The 23,904-nt window shown below is 44.6% G+C and overlaps 1 protein-coding gene and 1 long non-coding RNA gene across 3 annotated transcripts in view; one reads left to right on the top strand and one right to left on the bottom strand.

Annotated features, from left to right (window-relative positions):
• Positions 1-23,904, bottom strand: part of aldh8a1 (aldehyde dehydrogenase 8 family, member A1) — a 63,531-nt gene that overhangs the window by 15,891 nt on the left and 23,736 nt on the right. For both annotated transcript variants that reach the window (XM_070884504.1, XM_070884505.1), the window contains exons 3-5: positions 17,020-17,175; positions 3,674-3,823; positions 1,948-2,204 (exon numbers count right to left, since the gene is read on the bottom strand). In XM_070884504.1, the coding sequence (XP_070740605.1) occupies positions 1,948-2,204; positions 3,674-3,823; positions 17,020-17,175 (563 nt within the window). The remainder of the gene's footprint in view (positions 1-1,947; positions 2,205-3,673; positions 3,824-17,019; positions 17,176-23,904) is intronic.
• Positions 1,244-13,955, top strand: LOC139266890 (uncharacterized). Its single transcript, XR_011593794.1, has 3 exons — positions 1,244-1,434; positions 2,929-3,073; positions 13,876-13,955. It is a non-coding gene; the product is annotated as an uncharacterized lncRNA (long non-coding RNA).

The raw sequence follows: 23,904 nt of genomic DNA, 5'->3' as shown, positions 1-23,904 counted from the left end.
GGGGAGCTTGAACCTGCCATTTTACAGTTATCACCCGTTGAATAGAACAAAGTCAAAATGACCCCGCAGAGGTCTCCAATTAACCCAGCACTTTCAGTGCTAACATTCTCTATTGATAGAGTGGAGCCAGCACTTAATCACCTTTCTAAAAGTCAATTGAACATACTAATTTTAATTAGTAAATTCAGTAAGAATCGCTTTAAAACAAGGATTCCTGAATGACTTTTAAAAACATAAACATTACAAGAACTCAGGACAAGTCTTGTAAAGATCTCCCTTGCCCTCTATGATCAGAATATATCAACATTAATCTTTTATCTTTCTTTAAGCAAGAACATATTTGATACTTGCATGCCTGTGAGTATAAGACTGTGAATAGTGTGTGGTTTTCTAACTTCCTAGCGAGAGCAGGAAGTAACACCACCTCGCACAATTTGCATCCCCAGTTCTTATCTATTTGTAACAGTAGTTTGATGGTCTGTGGTTGGTTAGTATAGATCCCTTCCTATGTTATCAAGTTGCTTTCAGACTTGCTGCTTTTCCTGAGTATGATGCAGAGAGTGCACTGTCTTCAGTAGCAGTAGCATCCAGGAGGCACCGAATCATATCAGGTCATGCTTCCGGGGTTTGTTTTTCTTATTACTATAGTTATTGTACTGTGAGTAGTATTATCTGTCATTCAAATTGGTTTTCCTTCGTATTGTATGTAGTGGGTAGCGTAGGGTAGTGGTAATGGTACTGAGCTAGCAACCCAGAAGTTGTGAATTCAGTTCCCTGTGACAACTTATTGGGCCTGAAATTCCAGCCTCGCGGGTCCGTACGAAGTGCGCACGGATCTGGCGAGGTCTCGCAAAAGCCAGTTTTTGGGGCGCGATGCACATGCGTCGATAACCAGCTTTTCCAACCCTCCACATCCCCAAGAGAAGGGCATTCGCGTGGGAGAGATTGGGCTATTTGCCATGCAAATGTCCTTCAAACTTTTACGCCTAGTAAAAGCAGGCGTATAGCTTACTTTTGCCAGCGTAAGAGTTTTAAAACATATAAAAATTAAATTTAATCATCCATTTTTATGTTAAAAACCCTATTAAGGTAAGTTTATTTTAAACCCTATTAAAACACACAAAAAAATTCCAAAAATTATCTATTTTTTCTAAGACGTTTAATTAACTTTAATTTCAATTAATTTTAAATATGTGTGGTGTTTTTTTTAAATTTTATTATGTTGTGTTTCTTGTTTAGGGGGTTATTCTCATTGATAGTAATGGGAGCTCGTAAAATCGGAGTTCCCAATATTATCAATGAGAATACTGCCTAGTGATTGGTGGTCCAGGCCCACGTGACTCCAGCATTTTCGTACGGGGAAGTCATCTCCCCATATGCTGCGCATCGAATGAAAGCTTCCGACCGGAATCAAAGCATCTCTGTGACCACCAGGTACTTTCGCAAAAAAGTTTTTAGTCGGAGGCGTTTATCCCAAGGAAGCCTCTGAGCAGAATTTTCCCCGCAATAAAGTGAATTTTCTAAATCTGGTCATTTGTGGGTTACCACCAGAAAAATTACTATTGTTGTAAATACATAATCAGTTCATTAATGTCCTTCAGGGAAAGCAACTGAACACCTTTACCTAGTCAGACTTACAAGTGATTTCAGTCCCAAAATCTGTGGTTGACCATTTAATGCCCTCCGAATTAGCCAAGTGAACTACTCAGTTGTCAGGGTAACTAGAAAGCGGTGGATAAGCAATAAATCTGGTCTTTGCCGCATCCTCAGAACAAATGAAATAAAAATGTTATAAATAAATAGTAAAGATAAACTTCCCTCAATAGGGGACAATCATAAAATGGTCCGAACTTATTCAGGGCAAGGGCTTTTCATAAATGCTTAACCTTTAAACACTGCAGTTGTATATGGGATGAATCGATGCCTGCATTTCAGTAAACTTTCTACCTGGTTAGTAAAGCTGGATCGCACAGTGGTTGGAATGCATTCATCAAGGTTTGCATCATCAAAGATAATGGCTGGATTCTTCCCTCCCAGCTCCAGCGAGAGCTTCTTACAGTATGGAGCACTCTTCTCTCGAATGTGCTGAGCAGTGAGTGTGCTCCCAGTGAAGGATATTAGCGGCACATCGGGGTGAGAGACAATTGCCTCCCCAGCCCTTGGACCAGTCCCAAATACTATGTTCACGACACCAGGTGGAATGCCTAGGAGAAAGGAAGGAAATAATTTCTAAATTGCAATCAGGTATAGAATAAGCCTGTTTTACTTTGGAACAGTTGAGTGAAACGTTGCAGCAGGAATTTAGTTTGCCTGCTATTTGTGTAAGGGAAATGAAATCCAAGTGACAGTCACTGACATTTTCATGAAAGCACTGTTATCAAGATAGAATCAGTCACATTTCCCAACAACATCGGCCTAGAAATCGCAGAGTGTGTACGGACCCGGGAAGGCATTGCAAAAAACGATTTTCAGCACATAATGTGTATGCGCTGAAAACCGGCTTTTCCGATTTGTCAAGCTGCAGCTTGACAGATCCTCTGTATCTCGGCAGGAAGGACATTCGCATGGCCAAGATTGCGGTATTTGCCTATATCTTGCCCAACGAATGTCCTGAAAACTCTTGCGCCTGATAAAAGCAGGCACATAGCCTACTTTTACTGGAGTAAGAGCTTTAAAACATACAAAAACATAACAAAATAAAATTTAAAAAACACATTTTATTGTTAAAAACCCTGCCCACTAAGGTTATTTTAAACCATAACTAAAAAACTTTTTTAAAAATCGGAAAAATATATTTTTTTATAAGACATTAATAACTTTAATTTAAATTAATCTTAAATATGTAGTGTATTTTTTCTATCTTTTTATTAGTGTTTTGGTGTTTGGGGGATGTTTCTGAATCATAATAATGGGACCTCCTACTTACAGAGTTCCCATTGTTATTACCTTGATTGGCTGAAAAGAGCCATGTGGCTGCAGCTCTAGCTTACGTCCATCCCGAAATGCACGCGCTCCGACGAGCAATGACTGAAGGCCTCAGGGCTGGGATCTCTAGTGAGCGCAGCAGGAACAGGTAAGTGTGCATCTTTTTTCCCTTTTTCAGTCGTTTGCTCACGGGAAGACCCGACCAGGATTTTTAAGCCAACATGTTAGCCACAATTCAAAGCAGCACCATCATCATCATCATCATAGGCAGTCCCTCGAAATCGAGGAAGACTTGCTTCTGCTCTAAAAGTGAGTTCTCAGGTGACTGTACAGTCCAATACGGGAATTACAGTCTCTCACAGGTGGGACAGACAGTCATTGAGGGAAAGGATGGGTGGGACTGGTTTGTAGCACACTCCTTCCGTTGCCTGTGTTTGTTTTCTGCATGCTCTCGGCAATTATACTCGAGGTGCTCAGCGCCCTCCCGGATGCTCTTCCTCCACTTAGGGCGGTCTTTGGCCAGGGATTCCCAGGTTCCGTTGGGGATGGTGGGGAAGCAACATAACGAGCCTTTGACAACCATGGAGGGCTAAAATATCTGTGATTCTGACCACAGCAATAAGCAAAATGTATCTTGTGCAAGCAATGAGCAATGACCTGAGCATGAAACACAACTGTTCTTCAAAGGAAAGTTGCAAAAAGAGTTACAACAAAGACACTCCGCATCTATCAATTAGCATCACTCTACCTGCTTCATCCAAGAGCTTGCACATCATCCAAGCGGTGACTGATGTCATTTCACTGGGTTTGGCAACAACGGTGTTACCTGTGGCAATGGCTGGAGCTATCTTCCAGGTCAAGAGGTACAGTGGTAAATTCCAGGGACTGATGAGACCAGCTGAAGAGGCAGAGTAAGGAATTAGCATTAGTCACTCGCATTAGGTGAAATTGTAGCTGGCAATAAAAAATAAAAATAGCTCTAAAAGCTACAGCATGGACATTAAACTCACATAGTTGTTAATAGTATTACGATCTTTTTTCTCCTTTCCTAAATTCCCTATGCCTCAAACTGTGGTACGCGAGACATTTCTCGGGGTTATGCGGGAGAAATTGTCTAAAGGTGGACTTTATTTATTAATAACAGGTTGAGAAGGGCAATAAGAACATAAAAATAGGAACAGGAGTAGGCCATATGGCCCCTCGAGCCTGCTCCGCCATTCAACAAGATCATGGCTGATCTGATGATGGACTCAGCTCCACTTCCCCGCCCGCTCCCCATAATCCCTTATCCCCTTATCATTTAAGAAACTGTCTATTTCTGTCCTAAATTTATTCAATGTCCCAGCTTCCACAGCTCTCTGAGGCAGCGAATTCCACAGATTTACAACCCTCAGAGAAAAGAAATTTCTCCTCATCTCGGTTTTAAATGGGCGGCCCCTTATTCTAAGATCATGCCCTCTAGTTCTAGTCTCCCCCATCAGTGGAAACATCCTCTCTGCATCCACCTTGTCAAGCCCCCTCATAATCTTATACATTTCGAGAAGATCACCTCTCATTCTTCTGAATTCCAATGAGTAGAGGCCCAACCTACTCAACCTTTCCTCATAAGTCAACCCACTCATCCCCGGAATCAACCTAGTGAACCTTCTCTGAACTGCCTCCATAGCAAGTATATCCTTTCGTAAATATGGAAACCAAAACTGCACGCAGTATTCCAGGTGTGTTCTCACCAATACCTTATATAGCTGTAGCAAGACTTCCCTGCTCTTGTACTCCATCCCCTTTGCAATAAAGGCCAAGATACCATTGGCCTTCCTGATCACCTGCTATACCTGCATACTATCCTTTTGTGTTTCATGCACAAGTATCCCCAGGTCCCGCTGTATTGCGGCATTTTGCAATCTTTCTCCATTTAAATAATAACTTGCTCTTTGATTGGTTGAGTTGGTGTATATAGACTTCCAAAAGGCTTTTGATAAGGTGTCACATAATAGACTTGCCTGCAGAGTTGAAGCCCATGGAATAAAAGGGACAGTGACAACATGGATACAAAATTGGCTAAGTGATAGGAAACAGAGAGTAGTGGTGAACGGTTGTTTTTCGGACTGGAGGAAGGTATACAGTGGTGTTCCCCAGGGTTTGATACTCCGTCCACTGCTTTTCTTGATATATATCAATGACTTGGACTTGGGTGTACAGGGCACAATTTCAAAATTTGCAGATGCCACAAAACTTGGAACAGTATTGTGAACAGTGAGAAGGATAGTAATAGACTTCAAGAAGACATAAACAGGCTGGTGGAATGAGCAGACACATGGCAGATAAAATTTAACAAGAAAAGTGCAAAGTGATACATTTTGGTAGGAAGAATGAGGAAAGACAATATAAACTAAAGGATACAATTCTAAAAGGGGTGCAGGAACAGAGACACCTGGGGGTATATGTGCACAAATCGTTGAAGGTGGCAGGGCAGGTTGAGAAAGCAGTTAAAAAAGCATATGGTATCCTGGGCTTTGTAAATAGAGGTATAGAATACAAAAGCAAGGAAGTTATGATGAGCCTTTATAAAACACTGGTTTGGCCTCAACTGGAGTATTGTGTTCACTGCACTTTAGGAAGAATGTGTACGCCTTAGAGAGGGTGCAGAAAAGATGTACGAGAATGATTCCAGAGCACAGGGACTTCATTTATGTGGATAGACTGGAGAAGCTGGGATTGTTCTCCTTAGAGCAGTGACAGGATCGGTCCAAGTCAGCATGGATGAATGAAAGGGAATTCATGCTTGATAAATCTTCTAGAATTTTATGAGGATGTAACTGGTAAAGTGGACACGGGAGAACCAGTGGATGTGGTGTATTTGGACTTTCAAAAGGCTTTTGACAAGGTCCCACACAAGAGATTGGTGTGAAAAATTAAAGCACATGGTATTGGGTGTAATGTACTGACGTGGATAGAGAACTGATTGGCAGACAGGAAACAAAGTGTCGGGATAAACGGTTCCTTTTCAGAATGGCAGGCAGTGAAGCTGGGTGGCGGTGTGAGCTGTGAGGAGGACGCTAAGCGGCTGCAGGGTGACTTGGACAGGTTAGGTGAGTGGGCAAACACATGGCAGATGCAGTATAATGTGGATAAGTGTGAGGTTATCCACTTTGGTGGCAAAAACACGAAGGCAGAATATTATCTGAATGGCGGCACATTAGGAAAAGGGGAGGTGCAACGAAACCTGGGTGTCATGGTACGTCAGTCATTGAAAGCAGGCATGCAGGTACAGCAGGCGGTGAAGAAGGCAAATGGTATGTTGGCCTTCATAGCTAGGGGATTTGAATATAGGATCAGGGAGGTCTTAATGCAGTTGTACAGGGCCTTAGTGAGGCCTCACCTGGAATATTGTGTTCAGTTTTGGTCTCCTAATCTGAGGAAGGACGTTCTTGCTATTGAGGGAGTGCAGCAACTGATTCCTGGGGTGGCAGGACTGACATATGAGGAGAGACTGGATCGACTGGGCCTGTATTCACTGGAGTTTAGAAGGATGAGAAGGGATCTCATAGAATCATATAAAATTCTGACGGGACTGGACAGGTTAGATACAGGAAGAATGTTCCCGATGTTGGGAAAGTTCAGAACCAGGGGACATAGTCTAAGGATAAGGGATAAGCCATTTAGGACTGAGATGAGGAGAAACTTTTTCACTCATAGAGTTGTTAACCTGTGGAATTCCTTACCGCAGAGAGTTGTTGATGCCAGTTCATTGGATATATTCAAGAGGGAGTTAGATATGGCCCTTAAGGCTAAAGGGATCAAGGGGTATGGAGAGAAAGCAGGAAAGAGGTACTGAGGTGAATGATCAGCCATGATCTTATTGAATGGTGGTGCAGGCTCGAAGGGCCAAATGGCCTTTTCCTGCACCTATTTTCTATGTTTCTATGTAAGGTTGAAAGGAGATTTGATAGAGGCGTTCAAAATCATGAGAGGTCTAGACACAATAGATAGAAACTGTTGCCATTGACGGAAGGGTCGAGATCCAGCGGACACAGATTTAAGGTGATTGGCAAAAGAACCAAAGGTGACAAGAGGGAAAACTTTTTTATGCAGCGAGTTGTTAGGATCTGGAATGCACTGCCTGAAAGCGTGATGGAGACAGACTCAATTGTGGCTTTCAAAAGGGAGTTGGATAAGTACCTGAAGGAAAAAAAATTGCAGGTCTATGGGGAAAGTCCAGGGGAGTGGGACTAGCTGAGGTGCTCTTGCAGAGAGCTGGCAGGGGCTCGACAGGTTGCATGGCCTTCTTCTGTCTTGTAACCATTTTATGATTCTATTTACTTTATTTACTTACTGAATTTTATGAAAGGTTACTCAGACAAAGCTTTAAAATTCTGCAGGAATTTGTTATATACAGTTAGTTTACTTAAAGGTGTACCAATGTACAATACGTAGATATTAATGGGGTTAAAATATTAAACCTGTGTGCTGGTAGAGGTAGGCGGGCAGCTGGTAAATCTGGAAGAGGTTATGCAATAAGTACATTTTGGGAACCTCTGCCTCACGACATTTGGTGCCTGAGAGGCTGGTAGAGAATCAGCTCCCAGGTTTCTGCACCCGATACTCTGTATCCAGTTGCAAGGAGAGCAACAGGAGCCCCTGGGATTAGCTCTCCTTGTGATAGTCAATCCTGTTCTCTGGAAACACCTCACTTCCATTCGGTGCCTGCCCCAATGGCTTTCTGCAGCCTGGAAAGGGAATGTGTGCTGCCTACTACTTCACACAGCACCTGAGAACACCAACGTGATACATTACTGGGTCATCTGTGCAACATTTATAGATGTTTGTGATTCCCTTAATTGCGCTCTTGACAGATTTGGTGGAGCTCAACAACTTGATGTCCGTTAGACCTTTGAGGTCATTGGTTGTATTAATCAATAACACGCTAGCAGGGTGTTGCATATGCAATAGCTCAATAGGCTCAGTACCGTGAACTCAATCAGGTGCGACCTGACTCTACTTTATTAGCTCTCAAAGTGAGCATTAAACATGGAGGCTTTCTTTATAGACAAGGGCTGCACATGTGTGTCTGTGGCCCAATGACCTCCGACGGTCACTCCCCCTGGTGGCAGGTAAACACAGGCATTCATATATTACATCATTCCCCCCCAAGATCTTGGTATCAGTCCTATTTACAAATTAAGACGGTCCGGGGCTTTCCGCTCCCGAGTTGATTGTCTCAGTTCAATTCCAGATCTGGGTGAGCTCTCCGAGTCATTCATGACTTGAGGCTGGGTAGCTGATCTAATGGGAGTGGCAGTGTCCATGTCGGGGATTGAAGGTCCAGATTCATTGACAACAGCAGGGTCTTCTGATGGCTGAATATGAATCAGTTGGTCATTGATGGTGTCTTCTTCAAGCTGTTCCGGTTCGTCTGTGTGCCGCAATTTCGTCTGATCAATGTGCCTCCTGCATGTTTGCCCATTAGTGAGCCTGACAATAAGCACCCTGTTACCCTCCTTGGCTGTAACAGTGCCAGTGACCCACTTGGGGCCTTGATCATAATTTAGCACATACACAAGATCATTAATAGAGATGCTCGTGACACGGCAGTGCGATCATGATACCACTGCTGATGTTGACGTCTGTTTTCGACGTGACTGTTAAGATCAGGGTGGACAAGCGAGAGCCTGGTCTTGAGACCTCTCTTCATCAACAGTTCGGCAGGGGAGACCCCGGTAAGCATGTGAGGTCTCGTCCTGTAACTAAGCAGTATGCGTGACAAGCAAGTCTGCAAAGAACCATGAGTTACGCGTTTCAGGCTCTGCTTGATGGTTTGGATGACCCGCTCCGCTTGACCATTGGACGTGAGTTTGAATGGTGCTGACCTTAAGTGCTAGATACCATTGAGTCTCATAAACTCTTGAAACTCCAAACTCCGTGAAGCACGATCTGTTGTCGCTCACAACGATGTCGGGCAGACCATGAGTGGTGAACATGGCATGAAGGCTCTCAATGGTGGCTGTGGATTTGCTGGATGACATGATTACACATTCTATCCATTTGGAATACACATCCACCACCACCAAAAACATTTTGCCCAGGAAAGGACCCGCATAGTCGATGTGGATCCTCGACCATGGTTTGGATGGCCACGACCCCAGACTTAGCAGAGATTCCACTGGTGCATTGCTTAACTGCATGCAAGTGTTGCACTGATGCACACATGACTCCAAATCAGAGTCAATGCAAGGCCACCAAACGTGAGACCTGGAAATGGCCTTCATCATCACAATACCGGGATGGGTACTGTGTAAATCCCGTGCAAATCGCTCCCTGCCTTTCTTGGGCATAACAACACGATTACCCCATACCAAACAATCAGATTGAATGGATAGTTCACCTTTATGATGGTGGTAAGGTTTGGTCTCATCACACACTTCCCTGGGAATAGCCGACCAATCACCACTAAGGACACAACATTTTACAACCAGTAAGATCGGATCCTGGCTGGACCAGGTCCTAACTTGTTGAGCAGTGACAGGCAACCCTTCACTCTCAAAGGCATCCATGACCAATAGTAGGTCTGCTGGCTGTGGTATTTCCACCTCTGGAATGGGCAATGGTAAACGGCACAATGCATCGGCACAATTCTTGGTGCCAGGTCTATGGCGAATGACATTATCATAGGGAGATAATGTCAGCGCACACCTCTGGATGCGGGATGACGCATTGGTATTGATACCCTCTATGCTCTGAAAACAAAGATATGAGCGGCTTGTGATCGGTTTAAAGCTTGAAACGAAGCCCAAACAGATACTGGTGCATCTTTTTAACCCCATATACACAGACTAAAGCTTCTTTCTCTACCATGCCGTAGACTCTTTCCGCTTTAGCAATAGGTTGTAGTTTGCCCGACTCATTGGATTGTTGGAGCACGCAACCAACCCTATGTGATAAAGTGTCACAGGCCAATACTAAACGCTTTCACGGGTCATAATGTACCAGCAATTTGTTAGAACAAAGCAGATTTCTAGCCTTCTCGAAGGCCCTGTCTTGAGATACACCCCAAACCCACTTGTCACCTTTTCTGAGCAGCATGTCTTCTCATCTACTTCTCATCACCGAAGTAGATGAGAAGACCAAGTACAAGCACAGCTCCGTCACATTCTGGGGTCTGGGTGCAGTTTTGGTGGCCTCTGTTTCGAGTCCATAGGCCTGATGCCGTCTACAGCAATCTTCCTTCCCAGGAATTCGATTTCCAGTGCCATAAAGACGCACTTTGAACATTTCAGCCTGAGCCCCACTTTGTCCAGACGACGTAGAAACTCTTCCAGGTTGTGCAGGTGTTCGGCAGTGTCACGACCTGTGACCAGAATGTCGTCTTGGAACACCACAGTTGTAGGGACGGACTTTAGTAAACGTTCCATGTTTCCCTGAAATATGGCTGCAGCCGAGCGAATTCCAAAAGGACACCTGTTGTAAATGAACAGCCCTTTATGTGTATTGATGCACGTAAGTTTCTTCGACGATTCGACAAGCTCCTGTGTCATATAGGCTGACATCAGATCCAATTTGGTGAACGAATTTCCCCCGGCTAGCACTGCAAACAGGTCATCAGCCTTTGGTAACGGGTACTGATCCTGTTTCGAAACTCGGTTGATCGTAACCTTGTAGTCTCCACAAATCCTGACAGTGCCATCACTCTTCAGCACAGGAACAATGGGACTAGCCCATTTGTAAATTCAACCGGTGAAATGATCCCTTCACGTTGGAGTCTGTCCAGTTCGATTTCAACCTTCTCCCTCATCATGTACGGGACCGCCTGGGCTTTGTGATAGATGGGTCTTGCATCCGAGTTCAGGTGGATCTGCCCCTTGGTTGCCGTGAAGTTGCCGATGCCCAGTTCAAACAGCGAGGGAAATTTGCTCAGCACTTGAGCACACGAGGCGTCATCCACCGATGACAAAGCTTTAATATCGTTCCAGTTCCACTTTATTTTTTCGATCCAACTCCTGCCGAACAGCGTTGGACCATTGCCTGGAATGATCCACAGCGATAGATCATGAACCGCCCCATTGTATGACACCTTGACTGTGTAGGTACGCAATTTTGCATTGACTGGACTCAGCTTGAGTTTCATGGCCTTGGTGTCCCACAGCTTTTCGAAAATCCTCTGGCTCATAATTGACTGACTCGTACCTGTGTCTAATTCCATAGATACCAGCACACCGTTCACTTTTACTTCAATCATTATCGGTTGGCTCTTTATCAGGAACGAATATACACTATACACTTTCTCCTCGGGTACCTTGGGTTGCATTGCCGGATCCGCTCCGGATCAGTCATCATCCACGTGGTGTGTCGCAGCACGCTTGCTGAGCTGCGGACACATCCGCTGAAGGTGCCCCATTTTCGCACAGCCTCTACAAATATACTGTCTGAAACGGCACTGATGAGGCCGATGATTGCCTCCACAACGCCAGCAGGGTGAAATCGGATGCATGCCCAATGTCGGACTTCGAGCAGCTACAGGTTTTGCAAACACAGTTGGGTAGGCCCTGCCAGGTGCAACTCTGCCAACCGACGACACAATCTGGTGCACAGTACTTGCTGTGGAGTTCCGACTCTGCGAGGATATCTGCTTTGTACTATCGACTGTGGTCAGGCAAGCCGGGACGATCGTGATGGCCCTGCTCAGATCCAGCGTCTCCGCAGCCAGCAGCTTCTGCAGGATCACCTCGTGGTTTATGCCTATTACAAAGACGTCGCGCAGGGAGTCTTCCAACGCGGCTCCAAACTTACACGGCCCAGCGAGACGTCTCAGGCCGGCAACAAATTCCGCCACGTCCTGGGCCTCAGAACGAACATGCTTGTAAAAGCGATATCTCGAGATAATGATGCCTTCTTTAGGTTTGAGATGGTCCCGAATCAGAGCACACAATTCCTCATAGATCTTTTCTGTTGGACGTGCAGGTGAGAGCAGATTCTTTATGAGGCCATAGATTTTTGGACCACAAACTATGAGGAAAACTGCCCTGCGCCTAACTGCGTCAGCATCTTCATCCATCTTGTTGGCCACAAAATACTGGTTGAGGCGATCTGTAAAATCCCTCCACGAATCGCTCCAGGATTCCAGCGGTGCTCATTTTTTTATTGTGTGTGTGTGAAAGTTCGTATTGTGTCTCGTCGCCAAATGCTGCGTATGCAATAACTCAATAGGTTTAGTACCGTGAACTCAATCAGGTGCAACCTGACTACTTTATTAGCTCTCAAAGTGAGGATTAAACATGGAGGCTTTCTTTATATACAAGGGCTGCACGTGTGTGTCTGTGGCCCAATGACCTCCGACGGTCGCTCCCCCTGGTGACAGGTAAACCCAAGCATACATTACACAGGGGCACCACGTGAAGGTCATCATCCCTCAATAATGGTTTACGTCAAGGATCTGTGTTAGCTCCCTCACTATTCAACATCCACATTAATGACTTACCCGATAGAATTTCATGTAGGTTCATTTATACTGATGGCATCGCCCTTCGACACAAGGTAAAAGACCTCACCACCATAGGCGCGACCCTTTTTATCGAGCTGAAGTTATTAGCGGAATACTTTCAATACTGGCAGCTCTGCCCCAACAGTTCCTAAACCTTGGTTACAGCCTTTTACCGAAACAGCAAAGCTACCAAGGAACCATTTAATATCACATTTTGTGGCCAATGGGTCCAAAATGAGCCCTATCCAAAATATTGGGGTGTAACCTTGGACAGAAGCTTGACTTTTAAAGCTCATCTGAAAAAGACTTGCAAAAAGGTAAAAGCAAGTACCAGTCATGAAAACTCGAGGATATCACAGAGGGTGCCGAGAGGCTCACATCCATTCAATGGTTACCCACATTTTCAAAATCCGGAGACTGCTGCTCTCTGCTATTTTTAGTTTATCAGTGATGAGATGGGAAGACAGTTTTCTTCTCAGTCTCTTATTGCTTTGCATCTCATTTCTCTCCCCACACTGTCAATATTTAACAAAGGAAGATAAAAGTGGGATGGCAGAAGTACCTACAAAGGATGTGGATGAGCCCCTACTGAAAATAAATGTTCAAGAGGAAACTCATGCTTGACTAAGTTAACTGAATGTTTTGAGGAAATCACTGATTGTATAGATAAAGGAAATGTGATAGATGTATAAATGGATTTTCAGAAATCATATTTAATATGCCAGGTAAAAGATTCATTACAAAAATTAAAGCACATGCTATTATAGAATATGTAGCTGCGTAGATAAAAAGATGGGTAGGGGACACAAAGTAAAGAGTAGAAGTAAATGAATGTTTTTCAAATTGGCAGAAAGTGGGTAGTGATATAAAAAAAAAAGACTCGCATGTATATAGTCCCTTTCACGTTATAGGAAGGATATCAAAGCAATGAGAAAGCTAGAATGATACCAGGAATTAGATGTTCTCGACAGGTTGGGGAACAGTAGCATAATGATTATGGGCCCAAATTTCCCCAGCTGCTCAGAGCGGCGTAGTTAGCCATGGTACGCCGACTTTGTGGTGGAGAAAACGCGCCGAAAACTTACCGGGATAATTTGGCCGTTCCTGGATCCCTGTGGTCCCATGGTGTGGCGCTGAGAAACCTGCGGGGAGGGGAGCTTGCATCGCGCTTGCTCAGCGCAGCCGGCAGGGGGGGCAGGGCTTGGGCCCAGCGTGTCTTCGAGTGCCGGCAGGAGGACGCATGTCCGTTTGTACGTGCGCACATGTGCAATGCGCATTGAAGCATGCACGCATGCACAATGGGCCAGGAACCTTGGCGATCGGCCACTTAAAGGGAGAGCGTCCTCAGTGCATCAGCAGCAATGATAGTGGGCCATATTGGAAGGTAAGGTGTTAATATTGATTTTTGGGTGGCTTAGGGAGTGGAAAGGATTGCTGCATAGGTGCATGCAAGGTGAGAACTGTGTTTTTTTTAGCATTACCGGAGTATGAATCCGATACACCAATGACACAAGAGCATGCAACAAGAACGAAGAACTTCTTGCATGAGGACGTGGAGAAACTAGTCACTGTCATTGAGGACAGATGGCAGGAACTGGATATCAGTAAGAGTGGTCCCACAAAAGTTCCACCCAAAGAAATGAGGAGGCGCTGGAACCTAGTTGCAGAAGAATTCTCCGCAGGGGTGAATGCCGCAAGAACTGGAAGCCAGTGCAAAAAGAAATGGCAGGATGTTGGTCAAGTAGTGAGTGTATTATCTTGAGTTTTAAATGGAATTGCAATTGTTACTGTGAGCATCTGTATATGTCCCATCCATCAGAACCTCACCATGTGGCAAAAATTGTATTTTCATCTTTGCAGAAGAAATTGGCCGACAACAAAAGGGAGAGAACTAGAACAGGAGGAGGGCCGTCAAATCTGCACAAACTATCACCCCTGGAACAGAGGGTTGCTGCCTTGCTGAGTCACACCTGCAGAAAAAGAATCAGCTCTGCACAAGCTGGGCCCACACACGAGGGTGAGGGTCAATCATGAAAATACATCGTCGCCCTTCAAATCAACCTGCTGACTGGCCTGCTACGCGTGAGACTACTCATTCCACCCATCCTGCCCCCTCCTTTCCTGCTAACCATTTGACTGATCTGTTGTATTTTGCAGAACAAGAAGATAATCCTGAACATCCTGAAGATCAACAAGAAGATCCAGATGCGTCTGCTCCAGACCACGGTGGGTGGGGGGAGGAGGGGTCCATGGATCTGTGATCACGGGAGAATGCTGATCATGATATGGATCAGTCCATGGTACAGGGCAGCACTTTGCCAGACACCTCCATGAGCTCTGCCACGACATTCCTTGGTTTCACACGTTCCCAGGTTGCGGGTTCCAGTGGCGGTGGTGGAATGCAGGTTGGAACACCCAGGGCCCCACCGTCCCAGCCTGCGCCTTGTACTGGAGGGGTGCCACCAGGCAGACCCTCGGCGAGGGGAAGGAGAAGCCAACCAGTCTCTCCTGAGATGAAGCCATCATCAGATGTACATCAGGTTATATCACTGGGTGAGGAGACCAATACCTTTACCCGATCACTCGTGGCCACCATCAGTGAGGTGCGTGATGAGGTAGTGACACTGTCGGGAGAAATATCAGCACTGAGACTGGAACTGAGGGCGGGCATGTCAGAGGGAGTGCAAACGATGGCAGAGGCCATGAGGGAGCTAGCTGCTGCAATAGGGGCACACAGGCCTGAATCAAATGCCACTCCCACTGCAATCCCCACAACAGCCTCTGTTGAGACCCAAGCGGGCCCCCAGCTCCCCCCCCCCGCCACCACCATCACCGCCCCTATGATGAAGTGCACATTCCCCGATATGTGGGTGAGAGATGGGTGCAGCCTTTCTTTGCTGTTGTTGTTCTTGTTGTGGAAGTGCATTGTAAAATATCCAATAAAAGATTTGTTGCATTAAAACTGAACATGTTCCATTATCACCACACAACATTTAGGAACAGTAAAAAAAAACATCCCTCACCCCTACAGTCATGCGAGCCTGCCGCCCCTAGCCCTGGCCGAAGGGCTAGCCGGTGCATTCTGCAGTCGGCAAGGCAGGACTGCTCTATTTTCAGTGGCTGATTTATCTTTCATTTATTTTTGATGATGTCGTGAAGATGTTGTGCTGAAGTTGTTTTGATATTGTGCTGATGCTATGAAGGTGTTTAGTGCTTTAGAATCTTCTAACTTACCTTCCCGCCCCCCGCCCCCCATCTATGGCTACCTACACTGATTTCTTAAATTTAGGTAAGGTTTTTCTGTACCTACAAAAGTGGCCACATACACTGGCCGAAGTTAGTTTGGAGTAACTTTTAGCTGGCCTAATTTGCTTCTATGGTCAAAACAGACGTAAATGACTGGTCATGCCCCCTTTTGGAGAAAAAAAAACGAAACTTAAAAAGAAACCTAACTAACTGACTTACACTGGAGCAAGTTAAATGGGGAAATCTGTGATTTTTAAGTTACTCCAAAAAAAGCTATTTGCTCAAAAAAAAGCGGGGCAACTCCAGGGAAATTTGAGCCCTGTGTTACTAGTAATCCAGAGATGATCCAGAGACATGAGTTCAAATCCCACCACAGCAGCTGGAGAATTTAAATTCAATTAATAAATTAATCTGGAATAAAAAGCTAGTATCAGTAATGGTGACCTTGTCGTAAAGACCCATCTGGTTCATCAATATCCTTTAGGGAAGGAAATCTGCTATCCTGGTCCTGGTCTCATCATCATCATAGGCAGTCCCTCGCAATCAAGGAAGACTTGCTTCCACTCCAAAAGTGAGTTCTTAGGTGACTGTGCTGCCCAATACGGGAATCACAGTCTCTGTCACAGGTGGAACAGACAGTCATTGAAGGAAAGGGTGGGTGAGGAGTCTGGTTTGCCGCACACTCCTTCCGCTGCCTGCGCTTGCTTTCTGCATGCTCTCGACGATGAGACTCGAGGTGCTCAGTGCCCTCCCGGATACCTGGTCTGGCCTACATATGACTCCAGACCCACAGCAATGTGGTTGATTCTTAACTGGCCTCGGAAATGGGAAACCACTCAGTTAAGGGCAATTAGGGATGCGCAATAAATGCTGGCCTTGCCAGCGACGCCCACATCCCGTGAATGAATAAAAAGAAAGTAGAGAACTTGGAAAATTGAGTCTGTTTCATTGGAATAGAGAATATTAAAGGGGGATTTAATAAAGCATTTCAGGGTTATGAAAGGCTTTCGCAGGGTGAAAGTGAAAGGTTGTTTCCACTGAGTACCCAATTGGTAATATACTCAAGATTATCACTGGAAGAACTAGAGGGAAAGTTAAATAAAAAGATTTTCACATAGAAGGTTATTGAAGCAGAGACAATAAAATCATTTAAAAAGTGGATAAATATTCGAAAAGAAAATAGGGAAAAGGGCAGGGAAATAGGTTTAGAGCAGACAAATCCAGTTGAAGAGCTAACACCAATAGACTGAATGGTCTCCTTCTGTGCTATAATGTCTTTATCACCTCAATAAAATACAAAAATATTTTAAAATGATGTATAATAATGAAAGAGAACATTATAGACCTTCGGTATTCACTCTGTGTTGCCTCACCTACTCCCACTGGAGTCCGTGTGGTGAAGTGTGTACAGTCCATATGGTCCATCTCTGCGCATTCGGTTGTGTTGTGGAGGATAGTTGAGGCAAAGAAACGGAAATTATAAACTGCTCGAGGTATTTCCATGCTTCTGGCTGCAGTTATTGTTTTCCCTGAAATTTGAAAAGGGAAAAATTAATATTTATGAGATGATTTAATTTGGCCCCATTTTGTGAAACCATGCTCCCAGTGGGAGTCTCGCCCCACAGAAGCACTTTCAGAGGATCCTGGTGCGCACCCTCTATATCTGTTAACATGACACACTGAAAATGTCTAAAACTTCCAGATTCGATTCATGCAAGATTTTTTTCAGTGTATTGTGGTTTGTTTCATTAATGAATACTTGTTAACTGTGTATCAATCGCCACATACATGTGCAGGATCCAGGACTAAGTACTGAGGTAGATTTGTAAAAGTAAAAGAAAATACTTGCAGGGAGGGAGGGAGGGTTCCAGCCTACAACAGCTGTCGTCAGCACCATTATGGGGAGTCAGCCTCACTCAGTCTCTTTAAAAAGCACCTGGATTTAGCAATTGGTCCTTTCACTGCACTAAACACAGATGTTCATCATATTGATGATGAAGAAACACTAAGGCTTGGCAGGACTGATGTTGAAAGGCATCACCTGGAGGCTGGCTATGAGAACACACTCATACAAATCCACAGTTTGATTTATTATTCCATTTGTGAGAGCTAGCTGTGTGCAAAATGGCTGGTGTGTTCACCTACATAAGAACGATGAGTGCATTTCCAAGTACAGGTTGAACCTCCCTTATCCGGAACCCTCGGGACCGGCCTGTTTTGGATAAGGGATTTTTCTGGACGAGGGGAGGTCACGTTAAATTGGATGGTACAGCTACTGAGCAAGGGGATATCAGGGCTGGCTGGCTTGGGGTTGGGAGTGCGGCAGAGAGATCATGGGGGTGGGGAGGGCAATGGATCGCGGGGTCAGGCCAGCGATTGCAGGAGCCGGCAACAAGGAAGGACTTCAATTTGTTCATGTCGGAGTGGCCAGGAATGGTTCTGGATGAGGGGTGGTTCCGGATAAGAGCACTTGGGTGCCAGTGACCATAATTAAGTCAGATTCAAGTTAGTTATGGATAAGGACAAGAATAGGTCTGGAATAAAATTCCCAAACTGAGGAAAAGCTAACTTTGCTAAGCTGAGGAGTGATTTGGCCACAGTGGACTGGAAACAGCTACTTGTGGGTAAATCAGTGTCAGAACAGTGGGAGACATTCAAAGAGGAGATCCGGAAGGCTCAGGCCAAACATGTGCCCTTAAAGAAAACGGGTGGGAATAAAAAATCTTTAGCCCCCTGGATGTCTAGGGACTTACAGGGGAAGATAAAGAAAAAAAGGGAAACTTATGTCATATACTGATGGCTAAATACTATAGAATCTTTGGAGGAATATAGAAAGTTAAGAGATAAAATTAAAAAGGATATTAGGAATGCTAAGAGAGAGCATGAAAAATTCTTGGCAAGTAAAATGAAGGAAAACCCAAAGATGTTCTATAAATATATTAAGAGCAAGACGGTAACTAAAGAAAGGGTAGGTCCTATTAGAGACCATGAGGGCAATCTTTGTGTGGAAGCAGAAGATGTTGGTATGGTTCTTAATGAATACTTTGCGTCTGTTTTCACAAAGGAAAGGGGCAATGCAGATACTGCTGTCGAGGAGGAGTGTGAAATTCTGGATGAAATAAACATAGTCAGAGAGGAGGTATTAAGGGGTTTAGCAGCTTTGAAAGTAGTTAAGTCCCCAGGCCCGGATGAAATGCATCCCAGGTTGTTGAGCAAAGTAAAAGAGGACATAGCAGAGGCCTTGACCATCATTTTCCGGTCCTCTTTGGAATTGGGCATGGTGCTGGAGGACTGGAAGACTGCTAATGTGGTACCCTTGTTTAAGAAGGGAGAAAGGAATAGGCCGAGTAATTACAGGCCTGTCAGCCTAACCTCACTGGTGGGAATATTATTGGAAAAAATCCTGAAGGACAGGATAAATCTACATTTAGAAAGGCAAGGATTAATTAGGGACAGTCAGCACAGATTTGTTAAGGGAAGATCATGTTTGGCTAACCTGATTGAATTTTTTGAGGAGGTAACCAAGAGGGTCAATGTGGGTAGTGCGTACAATGTAGTGTATATGGACTTTAGCAAAGCTTTTGATAAGATCCCACATGGCAGACTGGTCACAAAGGTAAAAGCCCAAAGTGGCAAGTTGGATCCAAAATTGGCTTAGAGGTAGGAAGCAAAGGGTAATGGTTGATGGATGTTGAAGCCAGTTCATTGGATATATTCAAGAGGGAGTTAGATATGACCCTTACGGCTAAACGGATCAAGGTGTATGGAGAGAAAGCGGGAAAGGGGTACTGAGGGAATGATCAGCCATGATCTTATTGAATGGTGATGCAGGCTTGAAGGGCCGAATGGCCTACTCCTGCATCTATTTTCTATATTTCTATGTTTTTGTGACTGGAAGGATGTTTCCAGTGGGGTTCCACAGGGCTCAGTACTAGGTCCCTTGTTTTTGTGGTATACATCAAATGATCTAGATTTGAATAGAAGGGAGCATGATTAAGAAGTTTGCAGATGACACTAAAATTGTCTGTGTGGTTGATAATGAAGACTGCAGGAGGATATCAATCTACTGGTCAGGTGGGAAGAGCAGTGGCAAATGGAATTTAATTCAGAGAAGTGTGAGGTGATGCACTTTGGGAGCGCTAATACGGAAAGGGTATACACATTAAGTGGTAGGCCACTTAATAGTGTAGATAAACAACGGGATCTTGGCGTGCTTGTCCACAGATCCCTGAAAGTATCAGGCCAGGTGGATAAGGTGGTTAAAAAGGCATACGGAATACTTGCCTTTATTGGCCGAGGCATAGAATATAAGAGCAGGGAGGTTATGCTTAAATTGTATAATACTCTGGTTAGGCCACAGCTGGAGTACTGCATGCAGTTCTGGTCGCCGTATTATAGGAAAGACGTGATTGCACTAGAGAGGGTGCAGAGGAGATTTACTAGGATGCTGCCTGGAATGGAGAATCTTAGCTATGAGGACAGATTGAATAGGCTGGGTTTGTTCTCATTGGAACAGAGGCGGTTGAGAGATCTCATTGAGGTGTACAAAGTTTTGAGCAGCCTGGATATAGTGGATAGCAAGGGGCTATTTCCATTGGTGGAGGGGTCAATAACGAGGGGGCATAGTTTTAAGGTGATTGGTGTAAGGTTCAGAGGGGATTTGAGGGGGGGTTTCTGCACGTAGAGGGTTGTGGGGGTCTGGAACTCACTGCCCAGAAGGGTGGTGGATGTAGAAACCCTGATCACATTTAAAAGGTGCTTGGATGGGCACATAAAATGCCGTAACCTACAGGGTTCCGGACCTAGAGCTGGTAATTCGGATTAGACTGGATAACCTCTTGTTGGCTGGCGCAGATACGATGGTAAGTACTGCAAGGAATCGAATACGGCCAGGGTGATCTCCTGAACTAGTTTCGATCGCCTGGATGGGTCGGAGAGGAATTTTCCCAGATTTTTTTTTTGCCCCAATTGGCCTGGGTTTTTAATCTGGTTTTTGCCTCTCCCAGGAGATCACATGGCTCCGGTTGGGGTGGAATGTAGAATGTTTTGGTGTAAGGGGTGTCGCAGTTGTGTGACGCAGACTGGTTGGGCTGGGTGCTCTTTACCCTTCTGCCATTTTTCATGGCTTTATATGTAACCTTCAGGGCTGCTGACCGAGGACCGAGTAGTCCTTTGTCGGCCGGCGCGGACACGCTGGGCCGAAATGACCTCCTTCTGTGCTGTAAATTTCTGTTTCTCTAAGGAAGTTCTGGATAAGGGGCTCAACCTGTAATTCATTGTATGTGAAGTGTTTTGGAATGTTTCTGAGAGATATCATTAGGCACTATGTAAATGCAAGTTCTTAGTTTCTTTACCCTGAATGGGCTGCACAAAAGCAAGCATTTGCTAGTGAAGCTCTGCACCTCCAACTAGAAGAATCACTATACAGTGGGGTGTGATGTGTAGCCTTGCTACTTGGGTCTTGAGGATGGTGCCAATGTACTTACACACCATGCTGCTCGTGAGGAGATCCCAGTCTCTGCTGTCCTCTTAGTAAGGGCTCAAATTATCAAGTTTGATGACCAACTAGTGGCTATTCTCTTTGTCAAGCAAAAGCGGAGTTCTTTAGGACCTAGTTGTCTCCAACATGTCATGCCTGGCAATGGAAGATTGGAACCGAGTAACCCTCCATAGCAGAGTTGCTCATCTGAACCTGAGCCAAGAAAGTTTGCAGTACTCCAGGGTACAGTTGATGATTGACCAGCCAGTCTGGGTCATTAATGCAAAGGTTTTCAAACTGGGGTCTTTGACCTAGGGTGCCAGGTCATCAGATTTCTGTCCATCTGACATCAGATTTCCAAATATTGCTGTGTTGGTTGAATGACTGGCATGTTATTGCTGCTATGTGCTAATAAAAAAAGTTTTCAACAATGACAACACTGTTTTCTTTTTAATAGCCGGCACTGTCTTTATCAGTTAAGGTAGAGAGACCCCAGGAATCTATAAATATTTGTAGGTGGTCCCCCAGAGTGTGTTACTCTGATCCCCACACTTAAAGTGAAAACTCACAGCGTAGGGAGTCCTTGACCTCAGCCCCAGCCCCTCCCTGGAGTTACAGTGGGATTCTGTTGGGACGGCCGAGAATTTCGGCATGGTAATGTCAGCGATTGCTTTTCTGAGTACACTTGGGAAATCAGCATAATTAAAGACCAAAAAACTACAATTTCAATCGAGTACTGCTGCATTGTTGGAATTATTTCATGTGCAAAAGACCCATAACTCAAGGGTGTGACAAGCACAAGTGAAATCAAACTAGTGATGCAGTTGGCTCTTCCGGTTATGGTAGTAATTGACTTTGAACCCATGTTTGTTAGATGAGTGGATGAAGGTAGAATCGGGAACAGTAACTGGAACTGTGATTTTCAGTAGGATTGACATGAAGAAAGTCTATTTAGTTAACAGTGTAAATCTTACACTGTGGTTTCATTTTTGGCTCCTGTTTGAGTAGCAAACTAAACTTGATTGTTATTGAAACATTTTTGTCAATTACCTTATTATTTTTTTGAGTAAGTAGAACATTTGAGTTCCAGTTACTCCTCCTGATTCAACCTTCACCCAATCACACAACATAGACCCTAATACAAAAACAAAGTACTGCTGATGCTGGAATCTGAAATAAAAACAGAAAATGCTGGAAATACTCAGGTCAGGCAGCATCTGTGGAGAGAAAAACAGAGTTAACGTTTCAGGTCGATGACCCTTCGTCAGAACTGGGAAAAGTTAGAGATGTAACAGGATTTTAAGCAAGTGTAGGAGCTGGGAAAGGAGGAGGGGAGGAAAGAACAAAAGGGAAGGTCTGTGATAGGGTGGAAGGCAGAAGAGAATAAAAGACAAAAGGGAGGATGATGCAAGGCAAAATGAAATGGTAATGGGAGAAGTTAAAAAACAAAGGATGAGCCGAGGTAGGGTGTAAATGGCAGAATCATCAACAGCTGGCGTGAGAAATGGGGCAGGGGTTACGGCTTAAAATGATTGAACTCGATGTTGAGTCCAGAAGGCTGTAAAGTGCCTAAACGAAAGATGCTGTTCCTCAAGCTTGCGTTGAGCTTCATGGAACAATGTAAGAGGCCGAGGATGGAGAGATTAGAGTGGGATAGAGCGGAGAATTAAAGTCGATTGCTACCATAACATGAAGAGTAAGCTGTGCATCTCCTAATCATTGCTACCTGATTTCTCTCATAATTTCCTGCTTTATCTCTTACCCTTCCATTATTTCAGCCTCAGTGGTGTCCTGCGCATTAGGCCTTGGCTAATCTTTCACTGTTAAAGCTACTCGCCTCTTCCATTTGTTCATCGGTAAAACAGACAGCCACCAAATGGAATGAATGAAGGCTTGCTTAGTTGAAGCACTTAAAGGCAAAAATAGGACAAGTCTATAGCCAGGCCAGGAGGGAGATGAAAATTGTCTGTGCTATGCTGATCACAGCCAGAGTAGCAGCAGGGGCATTATAATTGCTTCTGGCTTAGGGAGCGAAATGTCATCCACAGTTTGCCCTCATGATCACTATCCAGTGATGCACGTACCCCCTGCCAGAGGTGTGCACCTGTGGCCCGCGCCAGGCTCAGCCGTGCTGTTCCCTATGGCTGGGTAATCCGCTGAAACTTGCTGTAGAACAGCTATCTGTGTGAGGCACCAGGGGATGACTAATGTCATAGAACCATATCTCAGTAAGGAGTCACTCCTTTCAGGAGTGGAAAAGAGCAAGTGGCAAAGTTAGAAAAAATAATCTCTGGCTCCTGATTATGGATAGACCGAGCAAAGTAGGCTAAAAGCCATTTCTCATTCTTAGTTTGTAAATGACCCTAAATTACATTTATATCCAACATTGCTCCAAAATGTAACATTTCCTCTGTTGAAAGTAAAATGCTATGAGGGTGCAAATACTCAGTTTCAATTCCTGCTGTGGCACAGTAGTACATTTGCATAACAGGGTGCAGCTGAAGGCTTCGATGTGGACAAATGATTCACAGATTGAACTCTGATAATATTGGAAATACAAAATGATTTGAAAACATTGTATGATGGCACCAATAGGCAAGTCACAGATTTCCCATAGCATGATGCATGGTCCTGCAAACTTTATTAACGGTTGAACTACTGCACACAGGTAAGAAATAGATAAAACACAACAGCATTAAAAATATAGAAACAGTAAAGATCTTCCTGCCCATCAGTCCCATTCTTTCAAACATCACAGAGCCAATTTTACCATATGTGA

Source organism: Pristiophorus japonicus, chromosome 7 (genome assembly GCF_044704955.1).
Source record: "Pristiophorus japonicus isolate sPriJap1 chromosome 7, sPriJap1.hap1, whole genome shotgun sequence".
NCBI lineage: Eukaryota > Metazoa > Chordata > Chondrichthyes > Pristiophoridae > Pristiophorus > Pristiophorus japonicus.
This window is presented reverse-complemented; position numbering and strand designations above follow the sequence as displayed.